The 17,615-nt window shown below is 40.8% G+C and overlaps 2 protein-coding genes across 20 annotated transcripts in view; one reads left to right on the plus strand and one right to left on the minus strand.

The window, feature by feature from the left end:
- FHIT (fragile histidine triad diadenosine triphosphatase) overlaps window positions 1–17,615 on the plus strand; it is a 1,470,392-nt gene that overhangs the window by 902,145 nt on the left and 550,632 nt on the right. The gene's annotated exons all lie outside the window — the stretch shown is intronic.
- On the minus strand, window positions 694–1,409 carry LOC308623882 (ferritin heavy chain-like; the record flags this gene model as incomplete). The annotated part of the gene is made up of 1 exon (XM_081246659.1): window positions 694–1,409. One exon carries the CDS (start codon window positions 1,407–1,409, stop codon window positions 843–845), a length of 567 nt encoding a protein of 188 aa, XP_081102785.1. The 3' UTR covers window positions 694–842.

Below are 17,615 nucleotides of genomic sequence, written 5' to 3' on the forward strand. Positions count from 1 at the left end.
TGACCTTGTGCACTTTTTCCTCCCCAGGTCTTGATTTTCTCAACTGTAAAAGTATGTATGTTGTATCAATTGATTTCAAATGTCTCTTAGCTTAAACAGCCTGTGATGCACTTCAAAATGTGAAAATCCACTTCTGGACCACATTTTAAAAGCAGCATGTTTATTGGTTATTGTATGTGTTGTTTTCTTGAGAGGGCCGGAAGGAGCGCAGACAAACAATGGCTCACAGACCACAGCTTTTGCATAATAAAAGCTCACAGCCCATGGGCCTCCCTGGTGGCGCAGTGGTTGAGAGTCCGCCTGCCGATGCAGGGGATACGGGTTCGTGCCCCGGTCTGGGAGGATCCCATATGCCGCGGAGCGGCTGGGCCGGTGAGCCATGGCCGCTGGGCCTGCGCATCCGGAGCCTGTGCTCCGCAACGGGAGAGGCCACAACAGTGAGAGGCCCGCATACCGCAAAAAGAAAAAAAAAAAAAAAAAAAAAAAAGCTCACAGCCCAGAGTGGTAGATGGTGCAAAGTGAACAATTACATGCAGGTCCTAAACATGTGTCATTATTTAAAGCAAACAAAACACACTTTTAGGCTTTTAAAAATGTGTATACTTTGTCAGTGTGTAACTAAAACATAGTGAACTAAATCCTCGTCCTGTCTAATATACAATCAGAATATTTTTGGGGGGTGGGGAGGTACCAAATTACTTTATTTGAAGGAATGGTACTAAGGAAAGAACTTGTAGATGTTTTGGTACAACTTACAGAAAAGGTAAAGGTAACCCAAACATGCGTGCACTGCCTTGATGCAGGGAAGTCACCCCTGTGGCTACAGGAAGCCAGCCTAAGGCTTAGCTCTCATTATCACTGTATTCCAGGGTGTGCTTGTCAAAGAGACACTCTGTCGTGCCAGATTCGGGGGCCCCCATCTTGGGCAAGTTGGTTATGTGGTCACCCAATTCTTTGATGGATTTCACCTGCTCATTCAGGTAATGAGTCTCAATGAAGTCACACAAATTGGGGTCATTTTTGTCAGTGGCCAGTTTGTGCAGTTCCAGTAGTGACTGATGCACGCTTTTTTCCAAGCGTAGCACACATTCCATTGCATTCAGCCCATTCTCCCAGTCATCATGGTCTGGTTTCTTGATATCCTGAAGGAAGATTCGGCCACCCCGTTGGTTCTGCAGCTGATTCATCAGTTTCTCAACATGTTCCCTCTCCTCACAAGATTGGTGAAGAAAGTATTTGGCAGAGTTCTTCAAAGCCACATCACTGTGGTCAAAATAGTACGACACGGACACGTAGACGTAGGAGGCATATAGCTCCAGGTTGATCTGGTGGTTGAGGGCGGCCTCCGAGTGCTGGTGGTAGTACTGGTGGTAGTGCTGGCGCCCCTGCAAGTGGGACGCAGTCGTCATGGCGGGCGGCCGAGGGGAGGCGGCGGCGGGGGCCTTGGGGCGGTCGGAGGGCGCCGTGAGGTGGTGGCGAGGGCTGGCGCTGGGCGGCCGGCCGGAGCGGGGGGACGAGCGCCGGGTTCCGTCCAAGCACTGTTGAAGCCGGAAACTGTGGCGACTCTCCGCGAAGACTGTCCACAGTCAGAATACTAGGCAGTCTTCTGTTTAGAAAAAATGGTAACTCTGCAGTGGAGAAAGCTGACAGCATCTTGACTGGTGATCAGAATTGAAAGATCACCAGTGAAGGGCAATCATCGTGTCCCTCCTGATGTGATGCCCTGAGAAGGGCACAAGGTGGCCAGTACAGCTTTGGGGCCAGGAATACGTAACCCGAATCCAATCTGCAGGACACATCAGAGAAACCCCAGTAAGGAGTAGTTCTATTAAAAAGTATGTGGAAGGTACAAGTAGGGATATATTGTGAAACAAAAAAAGTCAAAGAAATGTTTGAGATCAAAGGAAACTACAGAGACAGGGGCACTAAATAAGAGCCTATACTAGATCTTACAATGGACAGGGAGAATGCCATAAGGGACATCACTAGTTAATAGACAAAACTGGGAAAGAAGATGGTGGATTAGATAAAATATGGTACCAATGTTACATTTACTGAAGCTGGTTGCTGTACTGTGGTGATAAGAGAAATTGTCCTTATTTTTTTTTTTTTTTTTCGCGGTACGCGGGCCTCTCACTGCTGTGGCCTCTCCTGTTGCGGAGCAACAGGCTCCGGATGCGCAGGCTCAGCGGCCATGGCTCACGGGCCTAGCCGCTCCGCGGCATGTGGGATCTTCCTGGACCAGGGCACGAACCCATGTCCCCTGCATCGGCAGGCGGACTCTCAACCGCTGCGCCACCAGGGAAACCCTGTCCTTATTCTTAAATGCACACTGAATGAAACTTATTTTCAAAATAAGGACAGGAAATAAACAGTATGTGTATAAGGAGAAAGTGCAAATGATAAGCAGATGGGGAAAATGTTAACTCAAGATGGATCTGGGGTGTAGATAGGTGTTCCTTGTGCTGTTCTGGTTCGTGGAATTTGGGGATACATTTGAAATTAATTCCAAATTAAAATTTTTTAGATTTTCCTTCCTCTCCTCTAATGGCGCCCCTTTGTGTTTCCGGAATGCCTGGAGTGCTTTTGCCTTGGGACTTGTGCCTTTTTAAAGGCAAGTTGGGCTGAGCTGGAGCCCTCTGTATTCTCTAGTTTCCCAAAGCTCTTCGGTTCCTCGCGAGCTGACAGAATAGGCCTGCGGTGCGCACCTCCTATCTCTCCCCTTGTCCCTCAGGCCTTTTGGTCTGTCCCTCTTCTGTCATACCTACCCCTGCTTCAGTGCCCAGATATATTACTGATTAGCTGGTTCTGTTAGTCTTTCTCACTTGGCCTTTGGCTGACCTTGACCTCTACCCAATTCTTGGCCTCTTGCCCCAGTTCACTATATTCTCCCACCTTTCAGCACGAATCTCTTGGAGAGAGCACTGCTCTCTTTTGATCGTGAAGGAAACCCAGGATCCTCTTTTTAAAAACACTGTAGAACAGGGACTCAGATATCAACAGATGTCTGCACATACCAGGGAGTCCAGAGGCTTCTGATGATAGGTCTTGGGCTCTACTGAAGCCAGAAATCCACAAATACCTTTAAAACATTTTTAAAAAGCAATGGTCTCCCTTTCCTGTGGCAGAGGAATTCTGGAGGAATAAACAAAGGTGGTTCTTGCTTGTCTGCTCTGCCAGGTGCCCACATGGCCAGACAGATTTCAAACTAGTGGCCCTCTGTAATTGTTAATTATCCTTCGCAGCCACGTCCTTGTCCTCAAGAAGGTGCAGTCTTATTGATGAGGTGAGACACTTGAATGTGAAACCGACTGATAGATGTGTGATAAAATGCGTTCAGAAATATTATAGTAAGTAATACATGGCAGGAATTGGAGAAACCAAAAGACCATTGTGGCTGTGGATGCAGCTTGGCTGATGGAAGAAGTTGGAGAGCAACGAGGATGTGTCTCCCAGAATCTCTAGAAAGAGCCTCCTAATGGCTCTGTAGTGAAAGACAAAGCAGGCAGGCGAGGAGCCCAGCTCTGGGGCACAGGATACCAGATGGTTCACTGAAAGTCAGAGCTCAGGGTCTGAGGGGTGAGGGAAGAGGGCTCAACCCTTGGGCTTCAGCCTGCATTTTCACAAAAAGCCTCAATTTAGATTTTAGATATTATTTCCAAAAGAGGAGAGTTACAGAAGTGTTCTAGCTGGAATGCAAAAAGCCCTCTGCCATACCTCTTGACCACTCACCTGCCACGTACTTTGAATTAAAAAAAAGGAAAATCCCACATGCTGCAGAGCAACTACACCCGTGAGCCACAACTACTGAGCCTGTGTGCCACAACTACTGAAGCCCGCGTGCCTAGAGCCCGTGCTCCGCAGCAAGAGAAGCCACCGCAATGAGAAGCCCGCACACTGCAACAGAGTAGCCCCCGCTCGCCACAACTAGAGAAAGCCCACATGCAGCAACAAAGACCCAAAGCGGCCAAAATAAATTAATTAATTAAAAAAAATTTTTTTTAATTTAAAAAGAAAAAAAAGTTCTGTCATTACCTTAGGAATATCTTAATTATTTTGATCTTATTTTTTCCTGTTCAAAGTTTGCTTTTTTTTTAAACATAGGCATACTTTTTGGACCACTGCTTTGAGATTTCTTCCTTTCTGCTTTTCTCAGTATACCAGGAGCCTCAAAAGCAGAGGTCTTCCACCCTCTCAGAAGCTCTGTCCCTCCCCGCCCATGCCTGTAATAACGTCCTCTCGCCATGCGTCTCCTGCACCTGTCCAGGTGGCGTTCTCCTCTTCCTGCCACCTTCCCCACCCCAAGATTAACAGTTCCAAACCTTCTACTGCAAGCACAGTTGGTACTCAGTTTATTGGTAATTAATGAGTAGTACTTCCTTGACAGAACATAATGGAACTACAGAGCAATCACTTAGAAAGGGAAACAACTGTCAGTTATCACTCTAATGAATCCTGTTTAACAGAGGTGATGGCAGCCCGGCTGATGCACAACTTTCTGTGCATCGAAAGTGGATCCCTTAATAACTCCATTACTGTACTGTGTATAATTTGCAAAACAACTGCTCTCAAGGCCAAATTGTAAAGTGGCTTCAGCTATGGGTAACAGTGTAATTTTGGAACTATTCTCAGAACTAGTTATTAACTGTTCACTGTTAATATTTGAATATGAGTGAACAGAAACAATTCTTAACATTAAAAAATTTAAATAGTATGGTAGTGGCGGTGACAATTATTGAGATGATCATAGCAATGATGTTAACAAATGACCTTCGTTGGATCATATGTGACAGGCCCTATACTGAACATTTCATATGCATCATCTCACTTAATTCTCAGAACAGTAGAGTGTTAAAAATCAGTTTTCAGAAGGGCAACTTCATGGCTGTTGTGCAAATATAAACACAGTTTAAGATCTTATTCAGCTCATTAATTTAAGAGGGTGAGGGACCTAGTAAGATGTTAAAATTAGTCCAAAAATGATTTGAGATTATGTGTGTGTGTGTGTGTGTGTGAGTGTGTGTGTGTGTGTGTGAGATTTGATACATTGTTGGGCCAGATACAGAACAGGATAATGTCCTGCTGGTCCATAAGAGCTCACACAAGTTACTGTCTCCCATCAGTTGTAAAATAGCCCCGTGAACAGAAAGTCACACCCAGCAGTGGGAACACTATACTAAAGGAATCCAGTAATCTCGTTTGCCTATTTCCAAGTTTGAAATGTTTTTTCTGATACCTGTAAGGCAGGTAGTGCTATAATCCGCACATTACAAATGGAGAAACTGAGGCTTTGTGCTGTTAAGTAACTTGGCCAAGGTTACATAAGAGATGGAGCAGCGACTGACTTGAGTCTGAGTCCTTACACAGCTGGCACTGTGGTGATGAACAGCATGGGCTCAGTAAATGAACAGGTTTGAGTTCAACTCCCAGTGAACTTGGGCCAGGTAACTACTGTGCCTTTATTTTTTCATCCGTGAGGTTGTGTTGCTAATAGTTTTAAGTCACAATGGTGTTGTGAGGCTATGGTAAGGTGACATGTTAAAGCCTTGTGCGTGTTGTACGTGACATTGCACTCCCTCTGTAAATGTCAGCAGCTGTTGTCATCATCAGTAATGATCATCACGATCGAGCACCACCTGCATGTGTCTTGAAAATATCAGTGCCCTCACCTTCTCTACCTCGATTGGCCATGGTTGCCTTAAAAGTCTGCACACATCCAGAGTATGAGCTCCAGGAATCTCCACCACAGAAAACCAATTCTCCATCACAGTTTTTGTCCAGGATCATGACCAGATTCGGCTGACCCCAGGAATACAAAGGTAGTGTAATAGTTGGAAAAGTATCTCTTCCTCCAGGGAACAAAACGACAGTAGTGCCATGTGGCTTATAAAAATATTTGCCCCTGCTATTCTATAACCTGTAAGACTTTAAGGATGCATGGATCCATGATAACTGTAGCAGGTATCATTTTAAAAACCTACTCAGAGTAAGTATCAGTGTCATACAACACATGCTAGAGTAGATTTTTCTCAATGGCAAAAATCCAAGCATGACATTCAGTTTTTCCTTTCCTGGAACTCATATTCCCTTGTATCAGTGACAATGGAGTTGAAATGTTTAGGTCTTGTATTAGATATCATCTCACTGTCTTGCTTTGAGCAGATGAGGTGTTGGAGGCATCTCTATCAATCTTGTCTTTTGGAATTAAGGAGCGCCAAATGACAGAAATCAAAGGTTAAATGACAAAATGGTGTGTGCTTGGTGAATTTACCATTTTTTTAAATAAGATTTTTCTATAGATATTAAGGAGGTTATAATTTTTTAGGAGCTAATTTACTGGAGACACACTTCTATGCTGGCTCCTTATCTCTGAGATTAGAGCCTTACTGAAGTCAGCCTATGTATATCTATTTACTCACATATATCAAAAATTTCTCTTTATGCTCTCATCTTTGTTGTGTGGGGTAGAAGGAAGCATTCATCTCAAAGATGGGACATGATTTCTTGATTTGGAATTCTTCAAAAACACATAAAAATTATTAGCTTTGTCTTCATAGGATTCATGTGTTAGATTTTTGCCTCATCACAAAAGAAGTGCAGCATGTTGGTCTTGTTATTGTGATCCTAAGATGAAGGCAGATACTCATGATTAATTCTTTATGATTTTCTTGTTATCATTGATAATACAAACAATATGTCTGTACTATTTGAGAGTTGACAAGCACCAAGTATTTTTAAACATGCCAAGTTTGTTTGGTACTCCTCCTACGTATTTTCTTAAATTTGTAAAATTGTGAAATATTTGTTTCTTGTTGTATATTTAGAATTATTGCCTTATATGCTCTCACCATACTGTGAATGGTCCAAGAAACTCAGTTTAATTTTGCAGGTATATTGTTGTGAGGAATTGTTACAAAGAACTACTCTCCAAGGGTTAAGCGGTTGTTCCTAGTGGAAATAAAGTGGACTGAAAGAGACACTGAAGAGGCTTGCAAATGATATCTTAGTAACTCATATCAGGCTCGCCCCAAATCTGTTTTTACAGTTTCCTTCTTGCATGGAAAGACTACAGACAGGTTTATTTTAGCTCAAATTTCTATTCCATATGGCCTTGGCACCCTCAGAGCAAATGTATTTTCTATTTTACTCTTAGTTTTCTCAACCAAAATGAGACTTGTCACCAGTGAAATATTGCAGGATGTATTGGCTTAGGGGATATATCTTTTCTAATTTTAACTTCTTTAGAAGTTCAGTTGATATAAATATCCTTTAGTGTAGTTTGCCAGGCACTGTGTACTCTAGTTCTAATCAAAAGTCATACCAAGTCAGAAGAGAATCAGGGGTTGGTGAAATTCTTCTCAACATTTGTGTCCGTTCTACTTCCTAACGGTCATATGTCCTAAACTTTTCATTTGTAAAACCGCTCATGAAGACATACCATGTTACTAAATGTGGGTTCCTTCGGAATATAGTGGGCGGTGGGGGAAGAGAGTAGTGGAATTATGTTTTAATTGTATAGTCATTAACTGACTGAATTTGCTTTTTTCAAAATTTTTACATTAGCCTTCATGACCTTTAAAAACATTGTGAATTAAGGTAGAACATAAGTAATGCAGTCTCATTAACTTTAATAAAGTTCAATAAAAATTCTAAATTTAAAAAGCTTTCTTCAAAAAACAGTGTGTAATTACTAAAGCGTTAAATAGAACATCACAGTTTAAAATTATTAAAAATTACTAAGTATCCATTTAGGATGAGATTTGTTTTATGATTGCAAACACCTCCAAAACAAATCGACAGTCAATTGCAATGCATTTGGAGATGTAAAAGCACCATTAATTACTGTTAATGGTACTTCTCTAATGTATGTAAATACATCATCTGCACCGGAGCTCTTGGCAGTTATTTCTTACTTCTTTCTAGACAGTTTAAAGATCTTAATTTATTAATATTCACAACAAGCAGAAAGATAAACATTGTTTTGAAGCTCTTGATGAATGGCGATTGGAGACATACTGTGCTTGTGCTGAGAGTAGATATTAGCTTGTTGGCAATAACTCACGGCCCTACATGAAATAGACCCCGAAAGGGAGACCAAGAGTTTAGAATGATGTTATTAAGAGTCTCTGGAAGCACTTTATTCTGAGGTACCTCAGATTTGAAAATTTTATTAGCCTCACTCTACACTTATTTCATTGTTTGTCCCCAGAATGTTAAACTCAGCACAGGGTCCTGCCATGGTAAGCATTATTTTTGATGCACTTTACTGAATATGACTGACAAGGACTTTTTCAGGCATACATTGGGAGAGCAGTGTTTCCTATTTATTATGTCCTTTCATCTCTGCCTGAGCTAGAATATTCATGCTGTAAAAGTAATAAAAAGAAAAAAGAATATTCTGTGTTTTCTTGCAAAGCTCACCTCCAAATCCAAACAAAGTGAATGCTTTAGAGACTCACAGGTAGGATTTTCACCAATTTAGATATAAAATGTGACAATTGGCAGAATCATATACCAACATCTGGATCCTTCTCAAATGTCACAGGCTGAGTAGTAGGAAAGTAAAAGCAAATTTTATAATGAAATGTTTTTTGGCATTTATTTTTATCATAGACTAGATTGAAAGGTTTCGTTTTCACTCATATCTTCTTTAACTTTCTTTGATGGAGACGTGTAGTCAGCTTAGCTTAGTTGCTTAATAAGTTAAAAATATCGAGTGTTGATGAAAATGTCAAATATTGCTTCTAATTTTGAGTTTCCAGATTTAGCAAATAAGAATACAGGAGCCCAGATAAATTTGAATTTCAGACAAATGCAATTTTTAAAAAGATTTTAGAGTATTTTAATGTCCATTTCGTCAGTGGATGTGTTTTGAAATTATTAGGATTCACAATTTTAAGAGTAGAGCAAAGGAAAGATGGAAAACGCAAACAGTTGGTTCTTGTTAAATTTCAGTTAAAATTTGTTTCGTGTAAGTATATCCCATGTGATACATGGCACATACTTACCCTAAAAGATTTTTGTTGTTTGCCTGAAATTCAGCTGCTCATTCTATGTTTCATCTGGGAATGCTCTTCTAGTTTATGATGAGAAAAAAATCAGTGCTGTTTGTGAGCATTTAAACTCACACACTAGATTTTTTAATGTGTAAAATGGCAGCAAAAATTGTAGCAATCTCCCAAGGCCATTGGGAGTATTAAACGCATTGATACTAGTAAAGCTCGTGGAACAGTTCCTGGCATCTAGTAAGCACTGTGGAAGAACACAAGCTTTTGTTCTCAAATGATCATTTGTTCTAATGTTAGACACCTTTTTTACTGGAAGCCTGCTGTTACAGATAAGTAAAAATGTGAAGGGGGCTTCCCTGGTGGCGCAGTGGTTGAGAGTCCGCCTGCCGATGCAGGGGACACGGGTTCGTGCCCCGGTTCGGGAAGATCCCACATGCTGTGGAGCAGCTGGGCCCGTGAGCCATGGCCGCTGAGCCTGGCGTCCGGAGCCTGTGCTCCACAAGGGGAGAGGCCACAACAGTGAGAGGCCCACATACAGCCAAAAAAAAAAATGTGAAGGAATCTTCCTGATGTGATTGACAACAACTATAGTTCATCTACAAAAATATAGGGTGCCACAAGTGACCCTGTGACTGAAATATGTAAAAGTTCAATATGTTACCGTGCTCACAGGCATTTAAAAGAGCCACAACAATGGCAACTTTTCCTTTTGCTTTTTATAGAGACACCTTGTATTTATTATTATGATATGTCAAGTCGGCTCTGGAACATATGTGTGCTTGAGAAAAGAATAGAGAAAGGATAAAGGAGCCAGGTAGGAGCCAAAGTGCTCGTTACAGTTGGTAGTGAGCAAAATGAAGGTCAGCAATGTGAACACAAAAATTCTTATCACGCCCGATGGAAATTCACCATGGTGTTGGTGGGTGTTTTAAATGTAAGATCAACCAGTGTTCCTGATTATTCGTTTGTGATCCCTAAGAAATGCCAAGTACTGGGCACCCCTACCTTCTATCCCTGCTCTGGGAGTCAGTGTAGAAGTCAGAGCAGGCTGGGTTATAATGTACTGTTACAAAATAGTAACAACAGTAACAAAATTTCTGAGGCTTAATCAACCATCATTTATTTCTCAACCTTGGAGGTCCCACCGTGGTTCCAGGGGTCTCTCCAGAGCTGCTCTCCTCCAAGGGGGTGGCTCATCATTTTATTCCACTGCTGACTTGTGGCACCTTTATTTCAAGACTTGAGGTTTACTACAATTGTGGAAGAGAGGCATTGGCAAGTGCACATGGGCAGTGATGTGGAGCATGTTACTACTGATCACAGCCAGTGGCCCAGAGCTGGTCATGTGGCCCTGTGCAACTGCAAAGGGGGTTCTGAAACATAGCCTTCCATGTGTCAAGCCATGCACGTTCTGGGAGAGGACCCAGAGCAATTAGCACTAGTTTGCCATACTGGCAAATGTTGCTGATGGATTTTGCTATTCCCTTCCACAAAGCCCAGAGGCAACTTCAGAATTCCTCTCCACTGTGTGGCAGGCAGTAGTTGGCAATCAAAACTGGCAAGAGAAGTTGAGACACAGATGTAGAGAACAAACATATGGACACCAAGGGGGGAAAGCGGTGGGGGGGGTGGGGATGGTGGTGTGCTGAATTGGGCAATTGGGATTGACATGTATACACTGATGTGTATAAAATTGATGACTAATAAGAACCTGCTGTATAAAAAATAAATAAAATAAAATTTAAAAATTAAAAAAATAAAAAACTAAAAAACCACCCCAAAACTGGCAAGAGAGCTGAAACCTGTTAGCCATTGCTGCACTGCTCCCATAAGCCAGAGAAAACATCTATTGCGGTAGGAATTTGGATGTCATGCATAGTGATTAGAGTCTTAGGAATAAGTGAAAATAGATTCTTAGGATAGTCTTTATCACAGGTTTATTGACTTGAATTTACCTTCACTCCAGGTTCTGTTTGATTTGGGAGAAGGTAGTTTCCAGGTATCCCAGTAATCAATCTCGATGATAGTATTTTAAAAATGTATCTCCAATTGACCTGAAATTTAAGTCCTCCCTAGCTTTGTTCCCATGCAACACAAGTATTAGGAGTTTTTCATGACTGTGACGAAAAGGGAGGGACTTATTAACAAACCTTGAAATAAAAGTTGAAAATTGTTTTTTGATCCTGGTGTAAAACTGATAGTATCAAAGCTTTTTCCAGCTTAAGGCAGTCTTGTCCATGATACCTTAAAGTGTTGCTTGATGAGAAATTCAGATCAGCCCCCATATGAGCCTGGCCATTTCAGTTCAGTTTTCAGTTAGGTGGAATTTTCTGGTGAGTGACACTTTCTCCCAATTAACTTTGATGAAGGGATGTAGCCTTAGAATGTTCTCAAGTTGGGAATATGAGTTATATGTCAGTGAGATCTGATTCCTGGAAGACTGGAGAATAATGAAGACACCTTTGAAATGGGGAATTACTTTTCAGAGTTTTTCTACAATGCAGTTGTTCATACTGGCCCTAATCAACAACATTTGTTGTTAATGTTTTCTTTTGAATAGCTCTTCAGTTCAAGGCACAGTGCTAGACACTGTGATGAACATTAAGTTATAATAGAAGTATTTTACAATGGAATATTACTCAGCCATAAAAAAACAAAATTGAGTTATTTGTAGTGAGGTGGATGGACCTAGAGTCTGTCGTACAGAGTGAAGTAAATCAGAAAGAGAAAAATAGTGTATGCTAACACATATATATGGACTCTAAAAAAAAAAGGGTTCTGAGGAAGCTAGGGGCAGGACAGGAATAAAGACGCAGATGTAGAGAATGGACTTGAGGACACGGGGAGGGGGAAGGGGGAGCTGGGACGAAGTGAGAGAGTGGCATTGACATATATACACTACCAAATGTAAAATAGCTAGCTAGTGGGAAGCAGCCGCATCGCACAGGGAGATCAGCTCGGTACTTTGTGACCACCTAGACGGGTGGGATAGGGATGGTGGGAGGGAGGGAGATGCAAGAGGGAGGAGATATGGGGATATATGTATATGTATAGCTGATTCACTTTGTTATAAAGCAGAAACTAACACACCATTGTAAAGCAATTATACTCCAATAAAGATGTTTAAAAAAGTTATAATAGAAGTACTTTCTAAAAATAGAAACTGAGAAATTGGAGAAAGAGAAAAATATGGCCAAATATAATCAAGTGCTTAGCTGTGTTTTTCACGATAGAAAGTCAGAGGAGCTAAGGCTGGAGAAATTACTCAGGGTCGGAGTAGGCCTGTTGGAGGAGGAAAAAAAAAATCACTGAATGTTTCATTAATTAAATATGTCAGGAGGAGAGAGAGGTCGTATGACACCCCACACTGATGTCATAGACATTTAGTCAGAAGCTGTTTTTTCTTGCCTCTTCAGTGAAAACCAAGCTTTCCTTGAACTCTTAGTGATTTAAAAAAAGGAAAAAAGAAAAACACACAAACAGTATCACTTAATTCCCACAGTATAATGATTCAAAGTGGCCTTCAGTTAATTTCTAATTAGAACCTCCATATACTTCTTTTAAAATACAAGTTAAGATAGATGCAAAAAATAGTAGTCTGACATTGAATCATAACCACTTTAAATACAGGTAGTCAAGGTAGGTGTTTAATCATCTCCTGAGAGTAAGCATTTTTTTTCTTTTGTAAGATTACTCGTAGTTTTTAACTGATGAGACCTATGTTAATATATGTTTTTAAAACCACAGAGATAATATACAAGCCCATTTTCATGGGTAATCTGCACCCCACCCACTCCCCCTCTTTCCCTGAGTCCTTCTCCTCTATCAAGAGGTTCAAAAGTTAGGTGTGGGCTTCCCTGGTGGCGCAGTGGTTGGGAGTCCGTCTGCCGATGCAGGGGATGCGGGTTCGTGCCCCGGTCCGGGAGGATCCCACGTGCCGTGGAGCGGCTGGGCCTGTGAGACATGGCCGCTGAGCCTGCGCACCCGGAGCCTGTGCTCTGTGGCGGGAGGGGCCACAGCAGTGAGAGGCCTGCGTACAGCAAAAAAAAAAAAAAAAAAAAGTTAAGTGTGAAATCTTTGATACCTTTCCCTAGGTGTTTTGTTGTTGTTACCTGTTTTGTTCTGTGTTTTTTTTTTTTTTTTTTGCTAAAACCTAATGACTAAAGGTCATCAGGAACATGAATTCCAAGGTAGGTTTATTAGCCTGCTGCAGCAAGGCTGAACACACGCCGGAACTGTGGATTGTCTCAAAAGAATGACTTAGAGAAGGGATACTAGAAGATTGGGGGGCTGGAGTTAGTCATGGGATGTTCTTAGGTATTTGTCAGAATATGTCAAGTAGGCAGTTTCTGGAACAGTTTCTGAGTCTATGAGAAAAATGCATGGCTCTGAATGAACTAATGATAAGTTTAAGCTTAGTCTGTCGTCATGGTTTGGTTAGGTACAGCTTCTCTGTTTCATGAGTCATAGTGCAGCTTTGCAAGATATGGTTGATATTCCCATTCTCAAGGGGTTCATAAGTAAGGCTCTCCTGCTGAAATGTAGTACCTATTGTACATTTCCAATTTTTCTTCTTGTCCTCATGAAGCAGTGCTAATGCCATATGTCACAGACTTACTTTCCTATTTTAAAACACTGATGTTAGTTTTATTTTGTTGATCATAAAGCTATTAAAGAGTTAGAATAATGCTTTTAGATTAGATTTTTATTTTAGAATAAGTCATTTAAAGGAAAACCATTTCACTGTTTTGAATGAATGAACAAATGAGATTCTTGAGAGAGGGGAGGCCTGAGTAGGATCCAGGAATCTAAGAACCCCTAGAGAATCTAGGATGGTTTTGGGAGATCTGATTTGGGTATTAGAAAGGTGGGCACTGTTTAGAAAAGAGCTGGAAACCAGGGAAACCAGTATGATGCCCATAATAATAGAGGTTAGGGAGAATGGGGGCTGGATTTAGGGCCGATGGAGTGAAGTGGACAGATTTGAGAGCTGCCCAGAAGTACAACCTAGATGTGACTGGGCAGGTGAATGGGTAAATGAAATGTGGTACATCTACATCATGGAGATTATTCAGCATTCAAAAGAATAAACTATTAATCCACACAAAAACTTGCATGCCTCTCCAGAGAGTATGCTGCGTGAAAAAAGCCAGGTTCTAAAGGTTACATGTTGTATGATTCCATGTATATAACATTATTAAAATGACAGAAGTATAGAAATGGAGAACAGATGCGTGGTTAAGGATGGGTAGGGAACTGGGGTGGGAGGGAAATGGGTTTGGTTACAAATGGGCAATACGAGGGATCTTTGAGAATGGAAATGTTCTGTGTCTTGGGAAAAAAACACACAAAGGTGAATGATTTAACTGAGGCTGTAGGTTTATTTTTGTAATTGTTATTTTAGGCACAGCATATGATTGTAGTCATTGTTTCTGCATTCATGTCCATTGGTGTTTAGAAACTAAAATTGTGGTATAATGAAATTAGTTCATTATTCTGGTCCAACTTCTGTTGCTAACTAAGTTGTGACCTTGGTCACGTTCTTCATATTTGCTGGAACTTAGGCTCCTCTTGAGGGCTTTGGAATAATTACTGTCAGAGGTCCCTTCCAGATGTAAAATTTGATGGTTTCATGTTTGAATGCATCAAGTGCATTTCAGCATCTCAAAAGTACACTCAGACATGCAACAGTAGGTCTGTTATGTTATTTATTTTATTTCATCAAGAATGTTTTTGCATGGGTTATTTTAATGCGTGGAACTTACCAGTATTTCTTTTCAACAATGCCAAAGGTTAAGACCCCCAATTCCCCCCTTGCAGTTAGTTCTCTAAGTGCTTCTATGGAGACTAGTGACTTTGAAGTCAAAGACTAGGATCTTTATGTTTTCCTTAGTTAGCTCCTGTGTCCTGTCTCCTTAACCTTTGTAGTTTATAAATTCTGTGGTATTTGACTTGAGCTTTTCAGGAAAAGTGCAAATTAGAAGTAAGTAATTGATCACTATGGGCATAGAAACCCCAATAGTTAGAATTTGCAAAGTAAAAGTATCTCTTTCCACCATTACAATTAATGACCCAATATTATATTTAGACTGATTTTTCACATAGAAATGTAATCTTGGGAAAGAAATAATAGCTATAAACCAAGGTGTATATTATAGTATATTTGAACATCATCTCTATATTACTTATGTTTTCAAAGGCATTTTTATACTTTGAAAGCTCTGGGTTTAATGTATTATATATATTGGCATCAGGGGAACCAAAATGAAATATCAGTTTGATTTAGGGTTGCTATGGAGAACATTTTCATGTTTCAATTCAATAGTTTATAAAATATTTATGCATGCTTATATACATATACTTAAGCACATTTATAGTTTGGTGAATATTTTTTAATTGACTATCATGATTTAATAATACCCATTTGAAACAAAGCCAATAAGCAAGAAAAAATACACATTTCAAGTTCATTTTATTACTGTAAGAGAAAGCGTTTTAAAAGACTTGCACGCTTTTTCTGCATAGAAAGCTTTTCATGATCTTTTTGATATGCCTGCTAATATTATTCAGTATTCATCCTTTGATTTCCTGGCTTCATTAGTTAGTATTTATAATTGCTTGGGTTTGGGGTGTCTTGGCCAGCAATTTAATTACATCTAACTATCAAGTCACAGATAGAATGATCTTATTCTAGTTGCACCATTTTGTCCTGGGTATGATATTCCCTTATACTGTCTCCTAAGACTTTCTTAGAGCAGCATGTCCTATAAAGTTTTGGTTTAAAAGTTTTTAGAATAAAAGAGCTCAAGAGCAGTGAACAGCAGCTAACATCCAAGTTAGGCTGCAGCCATCAGATTTTCTCACGTTCCTCAACTATTATTCCTGAAGGGGAAGGAAAACTCCCAGTTGTTTAGGATCCTCTTTGTGCTTGGATGACACTGTGCTAATCTGGAGGTGATATTCAACTACAGTATAACATACATCTTGGTTTATGCTTACTATTTCTAATTAAATCTCTTACACTAATCTTATAGAAAAAGAAAATGTCACCCACTTCCTTAAAAGTCCTTACTTGTCTCTTTTAGCTTCTGGTGACTCCTGAGGTTCCTTGGCTTGTGACACCTTAGCTCCAGTCTTTGCCTCTGTCTTCCCTGCCACTTCTCTGTGTCCAAATCTGTCCCTCCTTTCTCTTATAAAAACACCAGTCCTTGGATTTAAGGCCTACCCTAAATCCTGTATGATTTCATCTTGGTAACCCTAATTAATTACATCTGCAAAGATCTGAGGATCAAGTCAAAGCTAACTCCAAGTCAGAAAATGTAGGATGAGGCCACTTGATTTTCTCAGGTTCTGCAGGCATTTATACTTGTCTCCATTCCTCCTCCCGTGAGCAGCCCCCTGGACCAGACTGCTAAGACTCGAGTTTTTGGTGCAGGAGCCTATGTAAATGCCGCATCTCTTCGCCTCACCCCTGCATTTCCTTTGCCTTCTCCTCTCTTCTGTTGTTTTTTTTTATTTTTTATTTTTTTTAAATTTTATTTATTTATTTTTTAGAAGATGTTGGGGATAGGTGTTAATTAATTAATTAATTAATTTTTGCTGTGTTGGGTCTTTGTTTCTGTGCGAGGGTTTTCTCCAGTCATGGCAAGCGGGGGCTACTCTTCATCGCGGTGTGCGGGCCTCTCACTATCGCGGCCTCTCTTGTTGTGGAGCACAGGCTCCAGACGTGCAGGCTCAGTAATTGTGGCTCATGGGCCTAGTTGCTCCGCAGCATGTGGGATCCTCCCAGACCAGCGCTCGAACCCGTGTCCCCTGCATTGGCAGGCAGATTCTCAACCACTGCACCACCAGGGAAGCCCTCTTCTGTTGTTTTAGTGCCATGTATGTTTCAGTCACACCATTCATCTCTAGTGAAATGTGTTCTAACTTCCAAATAGGCAACACACAGTCCATTTGAAACAGAATTCACTTGGAGAGACAGTATAATGCAGTGAATGAAGCACAGGCTTTGGAGTTAGGAAGAGATAGTTTCATTTTCCCATTCTAGTCCTTCCCTTGCTGGGTATGAAATGCAAGTGAGTCATTTACCATCTCTGATATTGCTGTCTGTATCTTATTGCGAGAAGTGGAGATGCTCTACTTCCAAGCTCACTCACAGGGTGGTTGGCAGGATTCAGCTCTTCTATGCTTGTTGGACTGTTGGCCTCAGTTCCTTGTCACATGGGCTTCCTGTAGGGCACCTTGCTTCTCCTAATGTAGCAAGCGAGATAAGCCAGAGAAAGAGAGTGAGAAAGATGGGAGTTTTCATAAACTAATCTTAGGGTTAACATTCCAATACTTGTGCTAATTCGGTTTATCAAAAAGAAGTCACTAGATTCATAATACGATCAAAGAGAGAGAGGAATGACACAAGGATGTGAATCCCAGAAGGTGGGATTATTAGAGGACATCTTAGAAGCTGCTAAGTGTGGTACCCTCCCCCCAAACCAATCTTAGTATCTTTGTTTGGACTATCACCTAGTATTTCTAGCTCGGGGTACGTACTGACTCTTGTTTCCTGCAATGTCTTCTGAGCACAGAGAGGCCAGATGTCAAATTGGAATAGTG

The sequence above is a fragment of the Mesoplodon bidens genome, assembly GCF_964165515.1.
Source record: "Mesoplodon bidens genome assembly, chromosome: 10".
Taxonomy (NCBI): Eukaryota; Metazoa; Chordata; class Mammalia; order Artiodactyla; family Ziphiidae; genus Mesoplodon; species Mesoplodon bidens.